This window comes from Equus asinus, chromosome 1 (genome assembly GCF_041296235.1).
Source record: "Equus asinus isolate D_3611 breed Donkey chromosome 1, EquAss-T2T_v2, whole genome shotgun sequence".
NCBI classification, from domain to species: Eukaryota; Metazoa; Chordata; class Mammalia; order Perissodactyla; family Equidae; genus Equus; species Equus asinus.
Genome location: NC_091790.1, coordinates 124,838,930 through 124,864,828, shown reverse-complemented (window position 1 = coordinate 124,864,828; position 25,899 = coordinate 124,838,930). Strand labels below are relative to the sequence as shown.

General features: G+C 38.8%; 1 protein-coding gene across 1 annotated transcript in view; it reads left to right on the top strand.

The window, feature by feature from the left end:
- Nucleotides 1-16,697, top strand: part of PPIL4 (peptidylprolyl isomerase like 4) — a 34,031-nt gene extending 17,334 nt beyond the window's left edge. Inside the window, exons 10-13 of the mRNA XM_014850634.3 lie at nucleotides 1,573-1,684; nucleotides 5,000-5,096; nucleotides 9,506-9,653; nucleotides 13,391-16,697. Of these exons, the coding sequence (XP_014706120.3) occupies nucleotides 1,573-1,684; nucleotides 5,000-5,096; nucleotides 9,506-9,653; nucleotides 13,391-13,642 (609 nt within the window). The 3' untranslated portion in view covers nucleotides 13,643-16,697. The remainder of the gene's footprint in view (nucleotides 1-1,572; nucleotides 1,685-4,999; nucleotides 5,097-9,505; nucleotides 9,654-13,390) is intronic.
- The last annotated feature ends 9,202 nt before the right edge of the window (nucleotides 16,698-25,899 follow it).

The following is a 25,899-nucleotide window of genomic DNA, read 5'->3' as shown; positions in this document are numbered from 1 at the left end:
CCATTCTGCTTTGGTGGCCCGGGATTTGCCAGTTCGGATCCCAGATGTGGACCTACACACCGCTTGTCAAGCCACACTGTTATAGGCGTCCCACATAAAAAGTAGAGGAAGATGAGCATGAATGTTAGCTCAGGGCCAGTCTTCCTCAGCAAAAAGAGGAAGATTGGCGGAAGATGTTAGCTCAGGGTTAATCTTCCTCAAAAAAGAAAAAAAAAATCTTTGCTTATGGCAAAGTCATGAAAATATTCTCCTGTGTTATCTTTAGAAGCTTTGTTGTGAAATTATCTTTCCCTTGTAGATCTGTAATTTCATTTTTGTGTGTTATGTGTATCATGTTAAATTTCATTTTTCTTATGTTGGATAGCCAGGTGACCCAACACAGTTTACTAAAAAGTTGTCCTATCTGTACAGTCCTGAAGTGCCACCTTTGTCATAAATCAGGTGTCTACGTATGTGTAAAGTATCTGGGAACTTTTTCTTTGGGGAAACGGCACAGTGATAGAATTATGCCTGCCCAAGTGTAATCACTCAGATTCATCAAATGTAATGTTAATTGCCTACCATGCGCCAGATGATGTTCTAAATGATGTAGATAAAAGGATGAATAAAGCTTTGTCTATATCTTCATGGAGTCTATAATTCATTTAATTCTTGACATACATGGTAAATAAATAAGATTATAACTAGTTCTTTTATCTGTTTCTCTTTGAATGGTCTTTAGTGAGTAGTGAGCAGACTAAAGATTAAGTTTGTAGGAATATAAGAGAAAATTTATCAGTGCTGGATTGAAATCTGTCACTTCTAGTCTTCAGGTGTCAGCAATGGAGAGACAGGGTTTGTGAAGTTGCTGACAGGAAAAATCCTTACACAGCACAGACGTTGGTATCACAGTCCTGCAATCTCTTATTCAAAACCCTTGGGAATAGCTGTGCTTCCAAATTCAGGCTTTTTCAGAATTTAGAAAGGTAATACTGTGTGTGTGTGTGTGTATACATATATATAAATACCTGTGGATTATGTAATACTCCTCTGGGTCAGGGTTCCATAATCAGTCACAAAAATATTTCTGCAGTGAAACAAATGAATATTCATACTAGGTGAGCAGATTAAGGCCGTAGCCTCCCATTAGGTCAGGTTTTGCTGTCAAATGGATTTTAACACCAAACTTATAAAGACAACTTTGAATTTTCAGGATATTTTTGAGTCTTGAGTAAAAGGGACTGTGGACTTGTACAGCATGATTGATAAGTGTATCTACGTCCACTGCTATCAGACTGGCTTAGTTCGAATCCTGGCCCTCATCCTTGCCACCTGCGGGACCCTTGGCAACTTCTGTACCTTTCCAACTTCTGTTTTCTCTTTGAGAAAATGGAGACAATAATAGATAGTACCTCATAGGGTATCAGAGTTAATTAAGGTAATAGATGCAAAACATTTAACAGCATTTGGTGCATAATAAGCATACAAATAATAGTTTAGTAACGATAAACTTTTTGTATTTTCAGTATTTATTCTAGCTGCAGTAATCTTTTACATAAAGATTTATGCTTGAGTTTTTATAATTACTGTCAGGAAGAAGATTGTGAGAAAGCATTCTTCAAAATGGACAACGTACTTATAGATGACAGAAGAATACATGTGGATTTTAGCCAGTCTGTTGCAAAGGTTAAGTGGAAAGGAAAAGGTATGTTGGTTCATCTTCCTTTGTTTCTGTTCTGCTTTGCATGCTTGTGTGTGTGTGTGTGTGTATCTCCTTTGACCTAGTGTTGTTAATTAGGAGAAATGTTCATTGATGTCATTCCTGCCATTTCTGGTTTTACGTAGCTGCCACCTAGAATATAAGATAGAGGGGTGGGTGTGTGAGTGTGTATATGTGTATTTTAAACTGATGATGAATATATTTTGTATGTTTGACTGTGTTATAAATTACTTAGAATTACCCACTGCAGACATGACGTGTGTCCAAAGTCATTATTATAAGGTTTGTGGTGGTTTGGTTCTTCTAGATGGGAAACTCTTAGCAAACTTTTTTTGAAAGTTTGTTTTAGTTGTCGTATTGTACAGGTTTGAAAGGTCCATGAAAAGGTGGTGGAAGAAAGTGTCCCTTCCACTCCTGCCCCTCGTCTACCCAATTCCCCTACTCAGAGGTAACCACTGTCACCTGTTTCTTTTATGACTTCCACCTACATTGTTTGAATATACATACGTATGTATTTGTTTTATCTTTAGAATTTCCTTTCATTTCATGTTTTTTTCCCGTATATATTTTCTGTATATATGTTGTTTTCTCCTTTGGAAAAAGAAAGCACAACTGGATGCAGTCTCTACATACCGTTTCTGTTTGTCTTTTTTGTTTAATGATGTTTCTAAGAGATAGTTCATATCAGTATATAAAATGACAGTTTATTCTTTTCAGTGGCTGCACAGTGTTCTGTTGAACGTATGTATCATAATTTACTGAACCAGTCCTATTAATGCACAGTTGAGTTTCTAATCATTTATTCTTCTGTGGATTATCCCTGTACATACGACATTTCCCACATATGTATATGTATGCGTCACATAAATCCCTGGTAGTGGCATGCCAAAACTAAGGTTGAATCTGTGGTATGCTGATTGAAATAATAGGGGTTTTGATTTTTGCTACAGTGTTTTTAAAAAGTTTCACTTTGGCAGTTATTCACCATGTGATGCTAAATTTTGCTAGCAATTCTAGGATTACTTTCTTTTTATATACCACTTTTCTTTATTTCCCATGAATTTTATGAACTCTTTCTTTTTTTTCCACATGTGATAATTGCAACTGTGGGAATGAAACAATCAAAGAAGTATATTCAGGGACTACAGACGAGCTGCTGGCTTAGTGCAGCGCAGTTCTGGTCCTGTAGTCCTGCCAAGCAGTTGTGTGGGGCTCTCCTAGAGAGCTAACTTAGTGTTAGCATTTGGGTTATATGTGAAACAGACACTATTTTAATTCCTCATTACAGGGAAGGAACTTGACACATAATCTTATGAACTGATTTTCCCAGGGTCACATAAACTGATGATTTAAACAGGCCCTAAATCTAGTTTTTTTTTCCCTCTGGGTTCTGTCTTCCTAAGCCGTCTACTTACTGAAGAAATGATACTGCCTTCCTAAGCAGTTTCAATGTAGTTTATCTACAAGATGACTTTTAAGTGAAGTTCTTCATGTTTTCTTCTAAAATAAAGTGTCACACAGGAGATATGCTTCAGTTTCACATATGCCATCATAAACATATAGTTTTTTTTATTGCAGTAACATTGGATTATAACATTATATGGCTTTCAGATGTAAATAGTTTGTTTTTAATCTCAGTTAATTTTGAGATTATTTTATATATTATGGATTCATGTTTAGTAAATTGAATATGTACTGTGTACCGTTCATAGTGCTAAGTACTTTCCCTTATAGCCTTATTTAATGATTCCAGCAGCTCTGTGAAATCTTGCTATTATTTTCAGTTCATAAATGAAGACAATGACTTTCAGAGAAATGAAATGTCTTACCTGGGATTTTCCACTAGAGCCAGGATTTGAATCCAGAACTTCTCACTTTAATCCATTGTTCTTTCTGTCATACCGTAACTCCCTCATCCCTAGAGAGACTCCTAATGGCAAGCACATGGCAAATATTTTTTTTGTGATGGAATGATGTCTGTTTGTTACAGTTAAAAGTATTTTAACTCTTACAGTAGTCTATTTCACATTTATATGAAACATTGTCTATTGGCCATTTTTGTTCCCAGAGCCTCTGGTATTGCCAAGTAGATTCTTCTCATCTTTGATGCTTGCCCCCTTTTTTATTCCTGTTTTCTTCTTTCTTTAAAGGCCCTGATGACAAGATGTCTCTAGGATTCACAATCGAAACACCTCTCTGTCATAATGCTAATTTCAGTGAATAAATGACATTCATGCTGCAACTAAAACAAAAGCACAGCTCCTCTCTGTGTCCCTCCGGTTTGCTTTACTTGTGCATTCAGTCTTGGACTCTTCCCGCTAGAAGCATTTCCTCGTGGCAGCTGAGGGGAGAGGAAAGGCGGGTCAGTCAGCAGGTCCGGGACGTGGATAGGAACTGAGTCCTCATCTGGTCGGAGACCAGGCTTGAGAGTAGAGAGGGCACGTGAGTGCTCTCTCCTTTCCTGGCCCTGCCATTGGAGGCTAGCTAGGTATAACAGTAGGTCCTATTTTTCTGAAGGGATTGTTGATTTCATTTTTGGCACTTAGGAGGAATAAAGGTGCTCTTAAGCCAGAATTTCAGAGTAGAGACAGTTTATCTTTGGTGCTCTCACAGCCCTCCCCTCTCACGTCTCTTTAGTGAGCTTCTGCGCGCATCCTCCTCCCTTCAGTGAGCTTCTGCACGCATCCTCCTCCCTTCAGTGAGCTTCTGCGCGCATGCTCCTCCCTTTAGTGAGCTTCTGCACGCATCCTCCTCCCTTCAGTGAGCTTCTGCATGCATCCTCCTCCCTTTTGTGAGCTTCTGCACGCATCCTGCTCCCCTCTCTGCTTGGTGCTCTATTGAGATTTTGGGCAGTGTCTTTTTTGACAGATCACAGGTCGTTGAAGCCTCACTTCTTCCAAACTTATAAGCCTCTCAGATCTCAGACTCAGGTCCCAGGCCCTCAATTTCCCTTGAGCCTAATGTTCTCATGGACTTAGTGGCTCTGCTTCAACACTGCATTATTTTCCAGTGAATGGATTCACTGGTAATTTGGGATTTGAAAGTCGGGTTGTAATATTCATGTATATCGTTAGGTGGCAGCATATAGCTACCTAACAAAATGGATATCTATTTCAGTTAAAATAATAATGGAGAATGCATTACTATGATTCTTTTGTTCTCTTCTCAGCCTTTTTCTATCCCCGGATATATATGTCACTTATAAAATAGCTCTTATATTACACCTCTTATAAAATACTGTTCTTGATTAATTAGATATTTTTCTTAACTAAATTCTTTTGTTCTTTTTTTAATAAATAGGTGGGAAATACACCAAGAGTGATTTCAAGGAGTATGAGAAGGAACAAGATAAACCATCTAATTTGGTTCTGAAAGATAAAGTAAAGCCCAAACAAGAGTATCCTTCACAAGAACCAGTCAGTCAGGCAGTATGCATTACCCCTGCGCTCTGTGTAGAGTCCTGTGTGATATGTTAGAACAAGGCACAAAGGCTGTAGGAGACGAAGTTCCTGAATCCAGATGGTTTGTGGAAAAATCATGTAGTTTATTGTTACCTTTTTTCATCGTCTCACGTTTACTTTGCTTTTTCAGTATCTTCTCTGTTGTGTGGAGAAAGTTAGGGCTGAAAGAATCTTTAGCCTAATTCTTTTACCTCCTTACTCTTAGGTTAAGGTTAACGTTTATTCTCAAAAGATCTTCAGGTAAGATTTGTATTTTCTGTACGTAATTGTAATGTCTTAAATTCCTCTTAGTCAGAAATTTCTTGGTTATAGCTAAGATAAATCCTTTGTGCTAACCCTCCTCGAAGGTTTAACTTCTTTCAAGACGGTGAGTATGTAGATAACAAAATCCTGTCGTTCTCCTACGTGATTAGGTTGTTTCTTTCTGCATAATATGTTGTCAGTCTAGCAACAAATATTTCTTGGGCTCCTATTGTGTGCCAGAGTTGACTTTTATAGGATTAGAAAGAAATCAGTTGACTTGATCATTTTATTTGGGTTCTTCCGAGGTTTAGGTTGAGACAAGAAGCATTGAAACATACTGTTCATATTATATCATTTTAATTTGTTCATTGATATTCTCATCATAAATCTATCACTCCACACCTTGCAGAGGTTCTTTCTTTTGTGATTCTTTCTGGTAAATGGTTTCTTTGTTCCCTAGTTTCTGTTGGTGTTTTTGGGATTCTCTTTTCCCATACTGTATGGACATTTCTTTTCCAGGTGCTCATTAAGGAAAGGTGATATCGGGTTGACCTGTTACATACTCATTTTTTAAAATGTGTTGACTGTCTGCATTGCCTAAAGCATTGTAGGCTGTTAGAGCTGGATAAGTTCTGAAGGACACTGCCATAATCATCCTGAGAAGAGGCTTTCACATGCAGACAGACTGAGCAGTAAGCTAAGATTTAGTCTGAAAAGGTGAACATTAGGAAAAGATATGATTGAAATCTTATTATTTCTTTTTTGTTTTTTTAAGATTTTATTTTTTTTCCTTTTTCTCCCCAAAGCCCCCCGGTACATAGTTGTATATTCTTCGTTGTGGGTCCTTCTAGTTGTGGCATGTGGGACGCTGCCTCAGCGTGGTTTGATGAGCAGTGCCATGTCCGCGCCCAGGATTCGAACCAACGAAACACTGGGTTGCCTGTAGCGGAGCACACGAACTTAACCACTCGGCCACGGGGCCAACCCGTGATTGAAATCTTAAAATCATAAAAGGTGCGGGTGGAATATATGTGAGGTTTATTTACCAAAGCTTTGAAATGAAATTTAGGCTAACTACTAGTAACTGCAGCTGGAACAAGGGGAGTATGTTGGACAAGTAAAAAGAAGTACAGTGGTAGAGTATAAAGTAGAAGGAGGCGCCGTTTCCCCATAGAGGTCGTTCAGGCTGAAAAGAAAGAATACGTAGGATTACAATGTTCTAAATTCAAAAGGATAGGTTACTAAGAATTAAGAAGGGAAACTAGGCATGTTTGAGAATCCGTGTCTGGCCCACTACTGTCCAGTAGAACTTTCTGCAGTGATGGAAATCTGTATCTCCACTGTCCAGTATAGTTACTAATCACATGCGGTTTTGAGCATATGAGATGAACTGAGGAACTGAATTTTAAATTTTGCTTAATTTTAATGAATTTAAATTTAAACAACCACATGTACGTAGTATTGAACACTGCTTTTAGTCTTTTGAAGTTGATGGAGAAGACAGACATGTCCTGGTGCAAGTCACTGTTAACCATTCTCAAATAGAACCTTGAACAGGAGAAAGTAAATTCATGAATCTGATCCAGTAGCATAGTCTTTGTGTTCTTGATAATTGATAGATTTCATCTTATCAAGGCATTTATAATCTCAGGTACAATGATAGAGGGATAGAACATGTGTTTATAATATGTAAGATACCTACCTACCTACATACATACATACATATATATATATATATATATTTCCCCATTGTATATTATGTTACTTTGTAACTCTGGCAAGGGACGGGGATTCAGAAGATAAGCCAGTGTGTGTGTGAGTTATCTTAAGTCAGTTCAAAAGTCATGGGGGGATATGCTTTATGGATCTTGAGAGAAAGAGAAATTGCTGTAAATGTAGACTACTAATAAGATTCAAAAATAGAAGTAGAAAGAGAGTCAAGTTTAACTTAGCTAGGCTAGACCTTGGAGAAGAAACTGGGGAAAAGAGGCAGGGAGATCACAAATCTGTGTTTAATTCAAAGGATTTTGGAGAGATTTGACAGGTTCTGAAAGTGTTGATTGTAGTGGTGAGTAGAAGAGAGTGGCTAAGTGAGGAAGAAGAGAGATGCTGTAACAGGTATAGTGCTATATTCCTGGTGGTGCAACAGTAATCAACAGATACTAATTTGGCATCTGTGGCATACCAAGTTTAGCAGTGAACCATGACCCCTGCCTACATGGACCTTAGGTGTTATTGTTGGAGTCGGGGGAAGAACACGCATTAAATAATTACCATTGGTTCAATATGTCTAGAGTGTTGCAAAGTACATTATCATGGAAGTGAGGGGTCAGGGAGGACTCAGGAGTAACACTAACGGAAGTGACATTAAAGCCGCAGCTTGAATATGGGGAGAGGCGGGCTGGGGTGGGGCGTTGTTTTCTTCCGCTGTGATGCGTCATTGAAGAAATACAGTTTAGGGGCCGGCCCCGTGGCCGAGTGATTAAGTTCGTGCGCTTCGCCTTCGGTGGCCCAGGGTTTCACCGGTTCGCATCCTGGGCGTGGACCTGGCACCGATCATCAGGCCACATTGAGGCGGCATCCTACATGCCACAACTAGGAGGACCCACAACTAGAAGTATACAACTATGTACGGGGGGGATTGGGGGAGAAAAAGCAAGGGGAAAAAAATACAGTTTATATCTTGGCTCAGCACAATCCCAGTGTAACCATTGCCATGCACGCATAACTGAAACAAAAATGTCATGGTATTTTTATTAGGTGCCATGCACTCCATTTTTTATCCTGTGTTGTTAAAAATGCTAGCTGAGACACAATAAATGGATTTTGCACCCCATTGAGGGATTATGATCAGCACTTTGAAAAAAACTGCTCCGAAGCGTTTTGGACAGAGGGAGCAGCTTGTATAAAGCACACACTAGGTGAGGGCTCTTGAATTTGTATCTGAAAAAGGAAGATCCAGAAGCTACTCTGGAAACTGGGTGACATGTTATCAGGAAGAAAAGAAGTTAGAGATAATGGAGTAATAAGAAGATGGAACAGGCTGACTAGCCTTGTAAAAAGCCAGAAGGTACAGTGTTTTCCTGTTTAATCTTATGTAGAGGCGAGACATCCCTGAGGAAAGCATAGAGCTTCAGCATCCTGAAAACAGACGTGAAACTCCAGTCCCGAGGGAAGTGTGTCTGCGATTACTCTAGTCCCACGTGCACTAAAATAGCCCTGCGTGTTGGGCTTCCTCATCAGCTTTCTTTTGAAAACCACTGTTCTAGCCCTTGTCAGCCTTCCGCAAAATCTATTTTAGAATTTGAGATTATTTTCAGCAGAGATTGTAATAGTGTTACATTCACTCTTATTCTAAGACAATAGTCTATTAGAGAAAATACTTAGCTCTTTGAGTTAAAATACATCACAATTTTTATAACACATTTATGTGAAATTAAAAAAAGATGCACCCATGGATCTACCACCTGGACAAACGATACTTTTTATTTCTCCTTATTCCTTTGAAGCCTTGATCTTTTGTAAAGTTTTCTAAAGTTATAATCAGTGTATGGTATATAACAGTTTTTGCTTCAAACTTTTTTCACTTTTAATTTCTCATAAACACCTTTCCAGGTTTTCCATAGCATTCGTCTATCATTATTAATAACTTCCTTTATAATATATTATGTTGAAGTACTACACTGTTTTTAAATACATCTTCATTATTGGGCTTTTGTTCTCAGTTTCTGTTATTAATTTTTTCTAGTTAAAGATATGCCTCATTTTCTAAGTTTAAGTTTCTTCATTATTGATAAATATGTTTCCTTATTTTTTATGCTACTTACATTTTCATGTATGGATAGAGTCCCCCCCTCCATATTTTTTGCACACTTACTGATTGTTAACTGTTTATTTAAGATCAGGGTTCTTTCCATTTTTCCTCACTATGTAATGAAAAAAAATATGAGTTAGTTTTGTCTTAGAAATAAACCTCTGTTTGTGAGATGCTTTTTGCTTTAAAAAGTTACCTTTAGCCTCATGGTCTTTGTCTACCAGAATCTTATGTTTTGATGTGTTACCAGTATCACTTCTCACATTTGTCCTTAACTAGCTGCTGCAGTACAAAATATGATCTTGTACTAGATGAGCAGGCAGAAGATTCAAAATCAAGTCACTCCCATACAAGTAAAAAACACAAGAAGAAAACCCGTCACTGCTCTGAAGAAAAAGAAGATGAAGACTACATGCCAATCAAAAATACTAACCAGGTACTTCTAACGTCCAGCCTTAGCTGTGGAGGAATAAATATGTTATCCCTTTGTCAGTTACACCTCAGCAGTGTAATTTAGGGGGTAAGGTAGAGTTCTGAAGAGGGGTGGTGTGTTCCTAACTCTAAAACATGAGTGCTTTCACTGAGGTAATGAACTTTAATTTTCAAGAATGTGTATCAAATTGTAAAAGATTCTTTTTGAAATAACTTCATATATCATAAAGTTCCACATTGTGAAGCAAGAGTGATTTCCATACCTGTAGACAGTCACTTATTCCCATCAAAAACAAGTGTGGTTTTACTGAAAAAGTTCTTCTCGTTTATCATTTTACTTTATCACCAAGTGTTATGTACAGCACTTAAACAGCTCTTGAGGTTTTAAGACCTGTAAAACATTTATGCCTTCCATATTGTATATATGAAATAAAAACAGCACTCATAATTAACTTGATCATCCCGAAAGCTTTCCTGAACAATACATTTTCTAAGACAATGATAATAAAAATTCCCCAAAGAAAGTTGATTATAAAGAGAAGAAATCATTTCCAGCCTGCATTTTGGTTCTCAGTTAAATGAAAAGCAGGTTGCATTACAGCCCTTTGCTTTTTTGTTTTCCCACATGAGGACGTTTGAGCTGGGCCCTGCTGGATGCGGAGGATGTCAGTAGGCAGGGGTGAGAAGGAACTCAGGACGAGCATGTCAAGCAGAGACACAGATGGAGAGTATATAGCTGTACCAGTTTTCTCGTCTTTCTAATAGAACAGCATCCGTATTTAAGATTTCAGTGGGCCGAAATTTTTCCTATTACTCTGATTTTTATCCTTTTGATTTCATTCTCAAAAATAGAATCATTAAATGGAATTTTCAGCACTAGGTAATTTTCAGGTGTAGCTCAAATTTTCCTATTTCTTGGTATTTTGCTTAGTGAGCATAGTTTCCTAAGAATGTTTTAACTTATTTCTTCAAGTTCGTTGTTTCTTCTTGAGTGACAGCCTTACTGTTCAATTCGAAAACTTCTCTGTTTAGTTTTTCCACCTCATGTCTTAATTCCAAAGATGGTTACTATGTTGTTGAGGTTTGGGTTTTACTGAGGTTACAGGAAATGAGTGCTCAGCTGTGGGTTGCCTGGCTGAGAAGCACTCGTACTGATTGTCAGTAATCCTCTGTGGTTTTCATGGGTGTTTAGTATTCTTATAATTTGAGACTCTCTTTTTGCTGTCATTTTAATCATTTAACGTTATTTGAGTGATTTAGATTTAACTAAATCTTTGATTTAGTCCCAGAGGCCCGAGCAAGGATAGCTTCTAGTTAGATTAGACTTTTTTTTGAGTGCTTTGTATGAAATCATTGGCTAGGTTAGGTTCATTGCTTTCAATTGGCTATTTCATGGTGTCTTTTTTCTTTCCTTTTTAGCCACATGCTAGTTTAATCATGTCTCACATGTGTAAAATGATAGAATTTTTAAGAGTTCATACTGGGAAGGACTGAGAGCTCATCTGATTCATTTCTTTCACCTTTGATATGAAGTTGTCCTGACCCCACAGGCCTGTGGGCTTTATAGTTTAGTGGGAGAGCTGGAACTTTAACGTTTATTTTGATTCAGTCAGGTGTGTGTTTTCTTTCCCCATTATTCTGTACCACCTCCTTTTTGATTTTATGTGTCAAGTTACTCATCAACTAAATAATTATCTCCAGCCTATGTAGGTTTCCTGAGTCTCAGTTTCCTATATTTTTAGAATGAGGATAGTTTTGTACTCCAGCAGCGTTCAGCACTGTGCTCGCACGTCCTCAGAGGCTCTCTTCTCCTATGGCTCAGTCCAGCCCCCTGAACTTTCCTCCTCCGTGCACACAGGGCTACTTCTTCCTGCTTTGCAGTTTTCACTTACGCTCCTCGCATTAGCCTTCTTACAGCTAATCCAAACCCAAACCCACTCATTCTTTGAGGCTCACCTCAAGTCCTGACTTCTCTATGAAACCTTCCCTGATCGATCCAACCTCAAGAGTATTTCTTATTTGACATGTCTCCTAAACGACGAAGACCATTTGAACCTAGAGCTGCCCAACTTCAAAGCTTGTGTAGCTTTGAAAACTACTCCAAGTAGGAGAGATTTTAAGGTTTCAGTCTATTTCAGATTTTCAGCTTCCTCAGTATTTTCAAAGAATTACGTTCTGCATCACCCTTTTATCTCTCTTATTTCAAACACTCAAGCGCCTATTTGTATAGTAATGTGCTGAAGATTTTATAGAGTTACACATCAGCTAACAGTCTCTCCATTTTCAAAGTTTATTAAATGTGCTGGAGATTTTATAGAGTTATACATCAGCCTACAATCATTTTATGAGTTTATTATCTCAACTAATACAGAAATGATACTAGGTGTATAGTCAGAATAGTACATGGATATTTACATTTTGTGTATGTTCTAGGATGCACAAAAATTCTTTTATCTAGGGATGTCATATTTTGCCAGAAAATAGTAAAGGGTTAAACTAAAATACTACTTTTTCTACCTCTAGGACTCTTATAGAATGACAAGAACTATTGGGATTGTGTGGGAAATCATGAGTCAGTTTATAATGTTGTATTCCACAAATACTGTGATTATAACGGTCATGTTGTATCTGTTTTCACATACTGCAGTGTCTGCCAGCTATGATGTATAGTAGCTAGACAGTATATGGAACAATTACCAATCATTTGCTTCAAACTCAGTCCTTAACCATGGGTATCCATCACTCTGGATTTTAAACCTTGACATTTACATCTACTATAATAATGTCTGTGGTGGTAGAGTTGGAGCCTTGGGAGTTGAGGCCTTAGGATTTTGTCTTTCCTCTGAGAAATCTTTTAAGAAAGTTGAACTTTATAAACTATCTCTTGAAAGAGCATTAGCTCTGGTCTCCTTAGATTTTAGCCACTTGCTGAGATAGTCATTTTAATTAGGGATAGGACATGGGCAGAAATAGAATTGTTGTAACTAGCTCTCTTCTATGTGGGAAAATTACTACAGCTACTTAATTATTAAGAATGAAATTAAATGTACCCACTTTATTGTCTTTGGGGCAGTAGATTATTCCAGTGTTTCATAACTAGTTTTTAAGAAATATATAATTATTTAAGTAAAAACATATGTCAGCCTAGTCTAAAGAAAGAAAATCTATTTGAAGATTTGGAGACGAGCTGTTATAAAATAAAACCTTTAAAAATTGTCGCTCAGACAAAAGTCTGCAGTTTCTGTTTTCTTTTCTTTTTAGACTAATTGAAATGTCTAAGACCTCTTTCAGCTATGTTATTTAAGTGATGTCTTTATAGTATTCTTACGGGACTTTTAGTAGTTTCGTTGCAGCTCAGTGATGGGACCATAGTTTGGGGGCACTGGAGAGGGGGGAGGTGGAAAGGTGACCACATACCACCAGAATTCTTAGTATTGCAATTTTGCTCTAAAGACTTGTTCTCATCTCCTTTGGGCTATTTTAGTTCCTTGTTTGGGGGTCTGATCTTCAGTTCAGCTGAAATAATAGATACAAAGCAGTGAGATTGATAAGAAAAATGCTTAAACCTTTTTCTGAATTATTTTTGCTTTGTAATTCATGAGATTCTTGGCGTTAGTGGTAGTGTTCAAATTTGAGCTGTGTCAACTGCTTGCTAATGGTGGACTAAGTTTTATTAATTGACAGGTGCCCACAAAATGATGATTTTACCAATTCACTTGTAACTCTCCATTCCTTTGACAGGATATCTACAGGGAGATGGGGTTTGGTCACTATGAAGAAGAAGAAAGCTGTTGGGAGAAACAAAAGAGTGAAAAGAGGGACCGACCTCAAAACCGAAGTCGTAGCCGATCTCGAGAAAGGGATGGTCACTATAGTAATAGTCACAAATCTAAATACCAGACTGATCCGTATGAACGAGAAAGGAGTAAGAAGAGAGACCGAAGCAGGAGTCCCAAGAAATCCAAAGATAAAGAAAAATCTAAGTACAGATGAACGATGAAGAATCAGACATGCGTGGCTAACGGATTCATCCTTGTCTGATTTAGAGTACCAGAAGTTCAGAGTTTGTGTCAAAGCAGTCAAAGACTCTGCTTGTTATTTTTTTTCACACTAGGATTCTGGCCTTTTTAGATTAATATTGATTGTATAGGGAGCAGAAAGACAATAAAGAATCGAACATTTTCTTTGTATACTTTTTTATGCTAATTTTATTGTTATACATAAATAGTAGTCTTCATTTTTAAAGTCTTTCACATTTTCCACTCTTCTTTTTTTAAATGAAGTATTTCATAGCTACGAAAATATACAAATGTGTATATAAGGTATAAAGAAGAAGAACTGTCTGTGCATCCATCATCCAGCTTAGGAAATGAATGTTCCCTGCCTTTTAGAAGTCCCCCATGTGCCCTCTCCTTCTCAAGTAATTATTATTATGAATTTTGTGTTTGTTATTCTCTTGTTTATTGTAGTTTTACAACGTATGTGTGTATCCCTAAATGAAATGTTAAGTTTTGTATGTTTTGAATTTTATATAAATGATATAAGGTATGTTTACCTCTGTGACTTACTTTTTTCAACTTAGTATTTTTTGAGACTCATTCATTTTTATTGCTCTGTAGTTTTGTGAATAGACCACAGTTTATCTGTTGCTCTGCTGATGGACTTGGGGGTTTATTTGTTTTATTTTTGCTGTTGCAAACGATGCTGCTATGAACATTCTGTATCTAGGAGTGATGTGCTTGGTCCTGTGGTGTGGACATCTTCATCTTTACCAGGTACAGCCAAATTATATTCTATGCTTTATACGCCTCCTGGCACTGTGTGGTTACCTCTGTTTCCCGTCATCTCCAACACTTCTTAATTTTAGACTTTTTAATTTTGCCAGTCTAGTGGATGTTAAGTGGTATTTTATTGTGGTTTCCAGCAAGAGGACTGCTATTATTCTTATCTTTATTCTTCTAAATGTGTTCTTTTTCTCTGGCTGCTTTTAAGGTTTTCTCTTTATCACGGCCTTTAAGCAATTTGATTATGATGTTTATGGTGTAGTTTTTTTCATGTTTCTTCTGCTGGGGCTGATTACCTGTGATTATGTGGTTTTCATCAAATCTGGAAAATTTTTGCCTAACATTTTTTCTGTCTCTCCTTTCCTCCCCCTCCTTTCCCTCTGGGACTCCAACTGGATGTTAGGCCACTTGAAATTGTCTCACAGCATGCTGATGCTCTGTTTGTTTTTTTAAGTCTCTTTTTCTCTCTGTGTTCCAAATGGGATAGTTTCCATTGCTATGTCCTCAAGTTCATTAATCCTTTGTCCTGAGGTATCTAATCTCCTGTTAATCCCGTCCAGGGTATTTTTCACCTCAGGCATTATGTTTTTAATCTTTAGACTTTCCATTTGGGTGTTTTCAATATCTTCCATGTCTTTCCTTACCATGCTCACACTTTTCTCTATTTTTTTGAACACCTGGAGTATATTTATAGTAGCTGTTTTAATGTGCTTGACTGTTCTGTCATCTGTGTCATTTTTGGTTTGTTTCTGTTGATTGACTTTTTTCCCCTTGTTATTGGGTTGTAATTTCCTTCTTTGCGTGTCTGGTAATTTTTAGATTTTACATTCTTGGGTGCTGGAGTTTCTTCTGTTCCTTTAAATATGTTGAGCTTTGTTCTGGGACATGATTAAGTTACTTGGAAGCGGTTTGATCCTTTCATAGCTTGCTTTTAAGCTTAATGAGATAGGACCAGAACAGCCTTTAATTGGGGCTCATTTGGCCCACTACTGAGGTAATGCCCTCTGAATAATCTTCCCTGTGTCTGGTCTGTTGTGAGATTTCTCCACTCTGGCTGTTGGGAAGACCTCTTCTGAGCCCTATGTGAACTCCCAAATTGTCCCGCCTGTTCCTTTCTGGTGGTTCTTTCTCACTCTTGGGCTGTCTCCTCATGTGCATACGCTGATTGGTATTTAGCTGACGACCTGGGGAACCCTGTGTAGATCTGGAACTCTTCCTCTGTGGCTCCCTCCTCGCCAGTACTCTGCCCTGTGGGTTTTACCGTGGCTCCCTCAGCTCTCTACGCAGGGAGACTGCCAGGCTCTTTGGATTCATGTCCCTGTCCTAGTGCTACAGCCTGGAAACTGCACAGAGAGCTCGGGCAGCTGTAGGACTCTCCTTTGTTTTCCTTCTCTCAAGAGGCGCTGTCTTGCACTGGCTGTTGGCCAATGTCTGAAAAACTTTGTTGTGTGTCTTTTGTACAGGTGTTCAGTTGTTCAAGACAGGGAAGGTGGATCCTGCCCGTGTCACTCCATTTGGGCCAGAGTGGCAGTCCCGTTGTTTGAATTTCCTAAATGCTAAGAAGATTGAGCATCTTTTCATATGCATTATATTCATTCTTGAATGCTCTCTGTGAAAAGTTTGTTTCCTGTCTTTTGCCCATTTTATATTGTCTTTTTCTTACAGATATCTTTAAGGAGTTGTTTTATAGATTGTGAATGTCAGTCTGTTTTTACTATTAGATGTTGCAGACATCTCTTGGTTTATGGCTGTTTTTTCACCTTTCTGTTGATGACCTTGGAAGAGCACAAGTTTTAAATCCTCCCTTCACTTTTTTTTTTTTTTTGAGGAGGATTAGCCCTGAGCTAACATCTGCTGCCAGTCCTCCTCTTTTTGCTGAGGAAGACTGGCCCTGAGCTCACATCCGTGCCCATCTTCCTCAACTTTATATGTGAGACGCCTACCACAGCATGGCTTGCTAAGCGGTGCCATGTCTACACCCAGGATCTGAACCAGCGAACCCCAGCCTGCCAAAGAGGAAAGTGTGCACTTAACCGCTGCACCACCAGGCCAGCCCCTCCCTCAACTTTTTAATATGAAAATTTTCATACATATGTAGAAACACAAAAACATAACCAACATCCGTATACACTCCATCCAGATTTAACAGTTAACAACGGTTTGTTGAAAAATTTGAAAGTAAATTGGAAACATCATTTCACCTTTCAATATTTTACCATGCATTTCCTAAAAAGCAAATGTCCTATATAACCACAATACTATTATCACACTTAAGAAAATTAACAATAATTCCATAATATGTAATATATAGTCTATATTCAAATTTCCCTGATTGTCCTAATAATGTCATTTTTAGGTGTTGATTTGTTTTTAAACCCAGACTCAATCAAGGTACATGCATTGTATGTTGTTTTTTCATTTTATTCTCTTAATCTAGAAGAGTTTTCTACCCATCCATCCACCTCCACCCCCCCTTTTTTTGTGACATTGACTTTTTGAAGAGTTCAGGTCAGTTGCTTTGTAGAATGTTCCACATTCTGGAATTATTTGATGGTATCTTCATGATGTCCTCCAGCCTCTCTGTTTCCTGTGAACTGGAAGTTAGGTCTAGACCATTGATTAGAATTAGATTATGCATTTTAGCCAGACATTTTTAAATTTAATGTCGAATTTATTAGCCTTTCCCTTTGTGTTTTGTGCTTTTTGTATTTTGTTTAAGAAATGCTTAATAAAGATATTCTCCTATATTCTAAAAGCTATAAATAAAGCTTTGTTTTTTAGATTTAAATCTTTAATCCGTATTCAGATGTATGTGTGTATGTCTATGTGTGTGATATAAAATCATCTCAACTTTATATTTCCTTTGTGAGAAAACTTAACTAATGATTAGATTTTCAGTGACTATAGAATTATTAGTCTTTCTAGTTCTCTTGAGTGTTTAGTCGTTTTGTTATTACATTTTTCTTGGAATTTGTCATTTTAATTGAAGTTTTTTAATTTATTGACATGAAGTTGCTCATAGTATATCTAGTAGATCTCTTACTGTCCTTTTAATTCTGTCTTACTCAGTGCTTAGGCTTTAGTGTGTCTCAGAAACAGCATCTAGTATAATGGATTATTTTCAATCCTAACTTTGATGGTTTAGTGCTGATTGTTTACTGATCTATTTGGATTTATTCCTGCCGTTTTATTTTGTGCTTTTTGTTTTGTTTTGTTCCCCCTCATTTTCTTTTGAATTAACTCAAAACATTTTTTAAAAATTCTACTCCACCATCTTTTTTGTTTTGGGGAATTGGCTTTGAATTTTACTGTCCGTACTTACAATGCAGTGTCGGTATCCTCACCTTCCTCTCTAACTGAAGGTCTCGGAAACCTTTAGGTGTAAGTCACCCCCTTCCAACTTTTGTGCTGTAATCTTCCAATGTTTTAGTCTTAGCTTGTGATTTTTAACCTTATAACTTAGACTTTATTGTCATTATCGTTTTTATACGGTAATTGTTTAGATTTACCCACGCGTTAACCAGTTTCTGTACTCACCGTCCTTCTTGTACCTTGGATCTTCCACCTACGATAATTCTTCTTCCTGAAACGTGACCTTTGATGTTCCTTTAGTGACAGTCTGTTCAGGGTAAATCCTTAGTTTTTGTTTATCAAAAATGTTTTTAATTCACCCATGTTTTTTAAAGTTGGTTTTCTATGTATGCCATTCTAAGGTGACAGTCATTTTTCCTCAACACTTGGAAGCTGTTCCATCTTTTGACTTTGGTTACTGCCATGGAGAAGTCTATTGTCAATCCAGATGTCATTCCTTTGCAGGTAATGTATCTTTTCTTTTTGGTTGTTTTTTTGTTGTTGTTTCTGTTTTTTAGTATAAATAGGCTTTATTGAAGTTTATTGAGGTACTGAGACAGAAGATGTGTCCACATAAGCACAAGTTGTAACATTTCATAGTTCTGAAAGGAATGTCAACAATTACAAAGACCATGCATGCCATGGGTTATAGTCACATTTTAGAAGAGTTTTCAACCATTTCTAAAGACATGCTTGTAACATTGTTGTGGTTTTTGTTGTTACACTTTTAATTTTGAAGATAATTGTAAATTCACATGCAATTGTAAGAAATAAGCAGAGAGAGCCCGTGTACCCTTTGCCCAGTTTGTCCCAGTGGTAACATCTTGTAGAACTGTAGCACAGTATCACAACCAGGATAGTGACACTGACACAGTGAGGACACAGAGCAGTCCCATCGCTACAAGTTGCACACGCACTTCCCTGCCTCTCCTGTTCCCTCCTAGTCTCTGGCGACCAATTAATCTGGTCTCCATTTCTATAATGTTGTCATTTAAAGAATTTTATATGGATGGAAATACATAATATGTAGCCTTTTGAGATTGGCTTTTTTGTCACTAAGCTTGATTCTCTGGAGATTTTTCCAGGTTGTTACTCGTATCAATAGTTCATTTGTTTTTTTGTTTGTTTTTTGGGGATTTTTAAAGATTTTATTTTTCCTTTTTCTCCCCAAAGCCCCCAGTACATAGTTGTGTAGTTTTAGCTGTAGGTCCTTCTAGTTGTGGCATGTGGGATGCCGCCTCAGTATGGCTTGCTGAGTGGTGCCATGTCCACGCCCGGGATCTGAACCAGTGAAACCCTGGGCCACTGAAGCAGAGCGTGCGAACTTAACCATTTGGCCGTGGGGCCGGCCTCAGTTCATTTGTTTTTATGGCTGAGTAGTATTTCATGGTATGAGCGTACCACAGTTTAACTGTTCATCCATTGAAGGACACCTGGGTTGTTCAAGTTTGGGGCTATCATGCATAAAGCATCTACTGACTTTTGTGTGAACATACATCTTAATTTCTCTTGGTTAATTGCCCAGGAGTATAATTACTGAGTCAAATGATAATTGCATGTTTAGATTTTTAAGAATCTGCCAGACTGTGTTCCAGAGTGGTCATAATGTTTTACCTTCCCACCAGCAATGAATGAGTGATCCAGTTTCTCCACGTCCTTGCCAGTATGGTGTTTTCACTATGCTTTGTTGTGATAGATGTAGAGTGGTATCTCACTGTGGTTTTAATTTCCTCTATGCTAATTGTTAATGATGTTGAACATCTTTTCATGTCTTCATTTTGCCATCTTCATATCCTGTTTGGTAAAATGTCTCTTCATGTTCTTTGCCCATTTCTAATTGGATTTTTTTGTTTTTACTTTTGAGGTTTTTTTTTTTTAAAGATTTTATTTTATTTTTTTCCTTTTTCCTCCCCAAAGACCTCCAGTACATAGTTGTGTATTTTTAGTTGTAGGTCCCTCTAGTTGTGGTATGTGGGACGCTGCCTCAGCATGGCCTGATGAGCGGTGCCATGTCCATGCCCATGCCCAGGATTTGAACCGGCGAAACCCTGGGCTGCCAAAGCCGAGTGCGCGAACTTAACCACTCAGCCACGGGGCTGGCCCCCTTTACTTTTGAGTTTTGAGAGTTCTTTATATATTCTAGATACTAGTTCTTTGTTGGATATATTGTTTGCAAATATTTTCTGCCAGTGTGTAGCTTGTCTTTTCTTCTTCTTAACTGGGTCTTTGCAGGGCAAAAGATTTTATGAAAGTTCACTTCCTTTTATGGACCAAGCTTTTGGGGTCAAAAGTCAGAACACTTTGTCTAGTCCTAGATCCTGAAGTTTTTCTCCTACTTTTCTTTTTCGAAACTTTTTCTAAAAGTTTCGTAGTTTTCCATTTCAGTCTGTGATCCATTTTGAGTTACTTTTTGAGTAAGATGTGATACATAGGTCAAGGTTCTTTTTTTTTTTTTTTTCGCTTATGGACATCACTTGCTCTCACACCATTTGTTGAAAAGGCTCTAGCTGCTTTTAAGTTTTCTTAGTCTTTGGTGTTCTAGCATTGTTCTATGATGTATCTAAATATGGGTTTATTTCTCTTTCTTGGTATATCATTTCCTATGTCGACAGCCTCATATTTTTCGTTATTCTAGAACTTTCTCTACCATTTTCGCTTCAAATATTGCCTCTCCCCTATCCATTTTATTCTTTCCTTTTGCAGTCCTGATCAGTTTTATGTTAGGCCTCCCTCTTTATTCTGTTCTTTGTGTCTTCACTCTCCTGTTTTCCATATGGTGCATTCTGAATAATTCCTTCAGGTCTGTAGTCCAAGTCACCATTCTTTCTTTCTTCATATAAGCCCAATTTACTATTTAACCCATCCACTGAGTTTTTAATTTCAGTGGTTCATTTTTAGCAGTTCTCTTTGATTCTTTTTCAAATTTATTTGGTTATTTTGATTTTCTTTTGTTCCTTGCTCATTTATTTCCACTCAATTTACATGGTTACTTTATGCAGTCATGCATCGCTGAACGACAGGGCTACATTCTGAGAAATGTTTTGTTAGGTGATTTTGTCATTGTGCAAAAATCACAGAATGCACTTACACAAACCTAGATCATATAGCCTACTACACATCTAGGCTGCATGGTACTAATCTTATGGGACCGCTGTCGTACCTGTGGTCCATCGTTGACCAATACATCCTTATGTGGCACATGACTGTATTGTATTTTTTTTTTTTTTTAAGAATTTTTTTATTTTTTCCTTTTTCTCCCCAAAGCCCCCCGGTACATAGTTGTATATTCTTCGTTGTGGGTCCTTCCAGTTGTGGCATGTGGGACGCTGCCTCAGCGTGGTCTGATGAGTAGTGCCATGTCCGCGCCCAGGATTCGAACCAACGAAACACTGGGCCGCCTGCAGCGGAGCGCGCGAACTTAACCACTCGGCCACGGGGCCAGCCCCGACTGTATTGTATTTTTAACAATTAAAATACCTTAATTCCTTTAGAATTAAAATCTTTAAATTTTCTTCTGCTAACTCTCGTGCATGGTGGCTTTTCTTCTTGTGTGTTTCTGATTTTTTTTTTTAATTGGGAATATATAATTTGGGATTCCTAAGGTACCTAAATTGAGGAGGCTTTTCTCCGAAGAGGATTTGTATTTGCCTTTCAGCTCCAGGTGGTGCTATCACTTGTGGCTACTTTGGTTTCTTGGCCGGGAGTTTCCATGTGCATGCACAGTGTACTTCTGAATCATAGACCACAGTGAGAGTTAACAAGGTATCGGGGGCACAAGTCTGTTAGTAAGTGGCCGTCTCCATTGCAGGCTGGGAAGATGCCCGCAGATGTGTTTTTCTAGCCTAGTCTTTCTCTGATGGGGAGCGCTTATAGTCTCCTAGCTTCATGGGAAATCTTAGATTCAGCTTCCCAACTCTCAGGCCCAAAGTCTAGTCTTGAGCAACACCTCTTGTCACTGTGGCCTGAGACCCTCAGTCCGCAAAGCTTTATATTCAGGGCTGGTGGTTTGTTTACCATTTTATTAATGCATTGTTGGGTCTTGAGGAATTTCCCTAACTGTCTTGCAGTCTCATCAGTGCATAAAGTCATCGAATGTGTCTCTCAGTCATAAAGTAGTGACTGCTGTTATCTATCTGTCATGTGGATGTTGTACAGGGAGCCGGGTGGGGGATGGGAATGGTCACAATTCAGAATATCCAGTCCACCATACTGCTAAGAGCAGATGTCTCTCTACTGTTGTGCATAATTCTTAGCCATCCACAGGAAAAATTGTAATGGCATAAGAAACTCTCGCCCTGAACATAGACAAACAAGTATTGTCCATACAGATGATTCTAAAACGTGGTCTGAAAGAATGAATGAACAAGAGAGAAATGATGGTTGAATGTGATAGGAATAATGAGAAGAAATTACCTACTGATAACAAACTTGAATGCAGTAGGTTCAGCGGGAAAAATAGAAGTCGTAGAAAGTTCTGAACCTAGCATTTCAAGGAAAAGATATCCTTAATTGCAAAAGCTGATATTTTAGGTATGAGAGACTGTAGTTTTAACAAAGGTGTGTGAATGGAAGCATGAGTTCTGTTAATCAGAAAGTCATCTTAATGGCAGTGACCTCTGGTCACAGTGTCCCTCAAGTGTCTTTGACTAGATCCAGGGCGGCCGTGGGGCTCTTACTGACATCTAGGGTAAATGGCCCTGTTTCCTGTGTCTTCTGTTTCGCTTCTCTGGGTTTTAGGTGACCTCTGAAAACCAGGCTCCAGTAATATATCCTACCCACTTTTGCTCAAACTGAAAAAAATTGAGTGAGCTGTAGATAGGTATTTTTGTATTAAAAGGAAAAGAATAGTTATTTTGAGACTAAAATTGCTCATTCATTATAACTTTATTTTAAAGTCTCAGGCGGACCTCTCTTACCAGTTGAATTTTCAAAGAGTTCGATCAGAACTCTTAAAGGCTCAAAGTAGAGAACTTTTAATAGATCCATACTTGTACTAATGTCTTTTAATAAATTGGTTACTTTTTACTTACTGAAAGATATATTTCATATCCATGTTTTTCACTCCTCATAAAAACATTTTAATCTCCAGTTTGACATTTCTTACCCATCTAGATTGAGTCACAAAGAATGAATCATAGACAGTAAAATCGAAATCACTCCCCTTTCAGTAGTTGTTGCTATGAAACCGTGTTTTGATGGGAAATTTCAGAGAAGCTTTTGCTTCCTGTTGTTAAATGATAGAATATGGAGATCCCCTTAATTTTCAGAATTGCCTTTTTTTTAAAGCAAGTGATCTCAAGTATTCTTTCTAATGAGGCAATCTTTATTCTTCCCCTATCTCGCTCATATAGGACCACTAATTAGGTTGAATTTTGTGTTTGCCTCCTGTGCTATTCCTTGTGCATTGAATGGGCAGATGGGCAGTTTTTGAGAGATGTTTTTTGTGCAGTTAAGAAGTTGTATTGCTGTTATTTATTTTGCCTAGGATACTAGGAATCTCGAGACTGATAAACGATTGCAAATACTGTAACATACTAGCAAGAGGGCTTGTGTAAAAAGAGAAGTTACAGAAATGCTGCTTTGTTGTCGTGAAACCAGAGCAAGACCGCAGTGACCTCTGGTTCCTGAAAAAGGGAAAATTTTGTTTTGTTTCCTCCAAAGGCAGTTTGGTCTGGTGGGGAGAGCTTGGGATTCCTAGTCGGAAAACTCAAGTCAAGAACACAGGCAAGATATAGACGGGAGAGCAACATGATGATCCAAGTAGAGCAGAGGACTATGAAGAGTAACAGGCATTGAAAGGGAGGAGCAAATGAGGAGAGGAGAGCGCTGGATGCAAAACCGAGGAGCTTGGATTTGATGCGCCAGGCAGCAGAAAGTTAGAACATATTCCTAAGAAGGAAGTGGCACTGGAGTAGTTGAGAAAAGTTACTCTGGGAGTTGTGTGTAGGATCTTCACCAAGGGTAGGCACCAAAGTCTTCAGATGGCATTGCATGCAATTCATTCAATACCTGTTGCACACACAGCCCCAAATCCAGACTTACATCGAAGTAGGCTTCCTAGAGGAGATGATGTATAAGCCGAAACCTGCCCTTGATATCCACCTTGGTGCAGTCTAGAACAGAGAATGAGTATCACAACACTAAAAATTTTAAAAAGTCACATCATCCTTGCTACATAATCCCTCATTTGACATTACTGAAAATAACTCAAGTACCTTTGGAAAGGCCATGGATGGACATGCTTTTAGTAAAACTTTGATATGGTGTAGGTTCGGAATGGAGACCAGACCACCTGGTTACAGGTGCTCACTTTGTACTGCATTGGTGGGACGTATGGCGCAGGGCCAGCCTGGAATCATGCTGAGAGCAGGCTCCTTGTCTGATTCATCTTTGCACATTGGGCAGGCAGGAGGGTACCAGCCTCCCAAATTCTGCAATCTCAGCAGATGACGGTATCGTAGTTTTAACTTTATCATAAATGTTTCTTATGTTGATAATTATCTACCACTCATTCTCTGAAAACAAACCAAAGGCACACATTTGTGGCCTTTTCCCTTAGCATATGCTTATGGGAAATAATGTGATGGGCCTCAGCGTCAAACCTGCTTCATCTTCAGGTCTGTCCTAGACATCTTAGGGCTGTCCAGCCCCCTGCATGTGTATATCTACAGCCCCACGCTGTTATCAAGTGCAGACAGCTGCTTCTTGGCCTGCCGCCTGACCCCCAGGCCACGGACTCCCTCTGTGGCTCCTCTTCCTGTCTTCTCCTGCTGTAGTAGAGTGCGCTTAGCTGAGCAAATGCTTACCACAACTACGAGCTCTGAGGGGAGAAGGTTTCGGGGTTGGGAGGTATGTCAGTTTCCTAGGGCTGCCCTTAGAAATGACCACAAACTGGGGAGCTTAAAACAGCGGAAATCTGTCTCACAATTCTGGAGGCCGGAAATCCAAAATCAACATGGCGGCAGGGCCAGACCCTCACAGGCACAGGGAAGAATCCTCCCTCGCCTCTTCTGAGCTTCTGGGGTGTCCTGGGCCTACAGCTGCGTCACTGCAGTCGGCATCCCCGTGCCTGGCCTTCTTCCCTCTGGTTCCAAAGAAGGCCAGGCCCGTCCCTTGACTGGGGCCAGTTCATCAGCCTGGAGCACACTGAGACAGTGGGTTTTCCCAACCAGGTAGCTTCCTGGTGGCCCAGAAACAGAAATTGTTTTGTTTAAACAAACACCAGCCTGTGTGTGAAAGAAATATTAATGAATGATTCAATTAATTCTACTTTTAAAATGAAAATGCTTCTTTAAAAAAAGCTTTTTAAGTTTTTCCTGAGCTAATTTCACCTTGAGGTGGTGTCCCAGCCATGTGGACCATGTCACGCATCCTTGTGCCTCTGAATCTGTGCCTAGATTTTCCCTCCACCTGGAATGTCCCCGAGCCCCAGACTTCTCCTGGAACATGCCAACCTGTCCTCCAAAGTCAGCTGACCCATCATTTCCTCCACAAGACCTCCTCTTCCTCTCACACAGAGTCGGTCCTTCCTCTTTGATGAAACCTCTAGTCTGGCGGTCCTCAATCGGGGACACTTGACAAGGTCTGGGAACATTTTTAGTTGTCACATTGTGGGGAGTTGTGCTACTGGTATCTAGTGAGTAGAGACCAGCGATGCTGCTGACCATCCTACTTTGCCCAGGACAGCTCCACAGCAAAGAATCGTCTGCCCCCAAATGTCAATAGAGCCGAGGTTAGGAAGCCCTGTGTCAGTCTCACATTTACTGTGTGGCTGTAACTTTGTTTATAATCATATCTCCACTCACTCAGGGGCAGAAACTTCATTCAGTTGGTGCTTATGTTCTCAGCGCAATACCTGGTGTGAAATGAAATTGAAATGTACTTGACATAGTTTTTATTGCCTTGATCCCTGTAGCTTTCTAAGACGGCGTCTCAGGTGGAACTCAGAGGAAGCGACACATAGATTTTGTTTAACAAACTAAAATTGTTATTTTAAATTAGATAATTGGGCTAAGCCAATAGCAACTGCGGTTTGATTATTGACTAGGCCAATATAACAGTGACAACTACTTCCCCACTTGCTTCTCTGTGTATCATGGGTGCACACATTCCTAT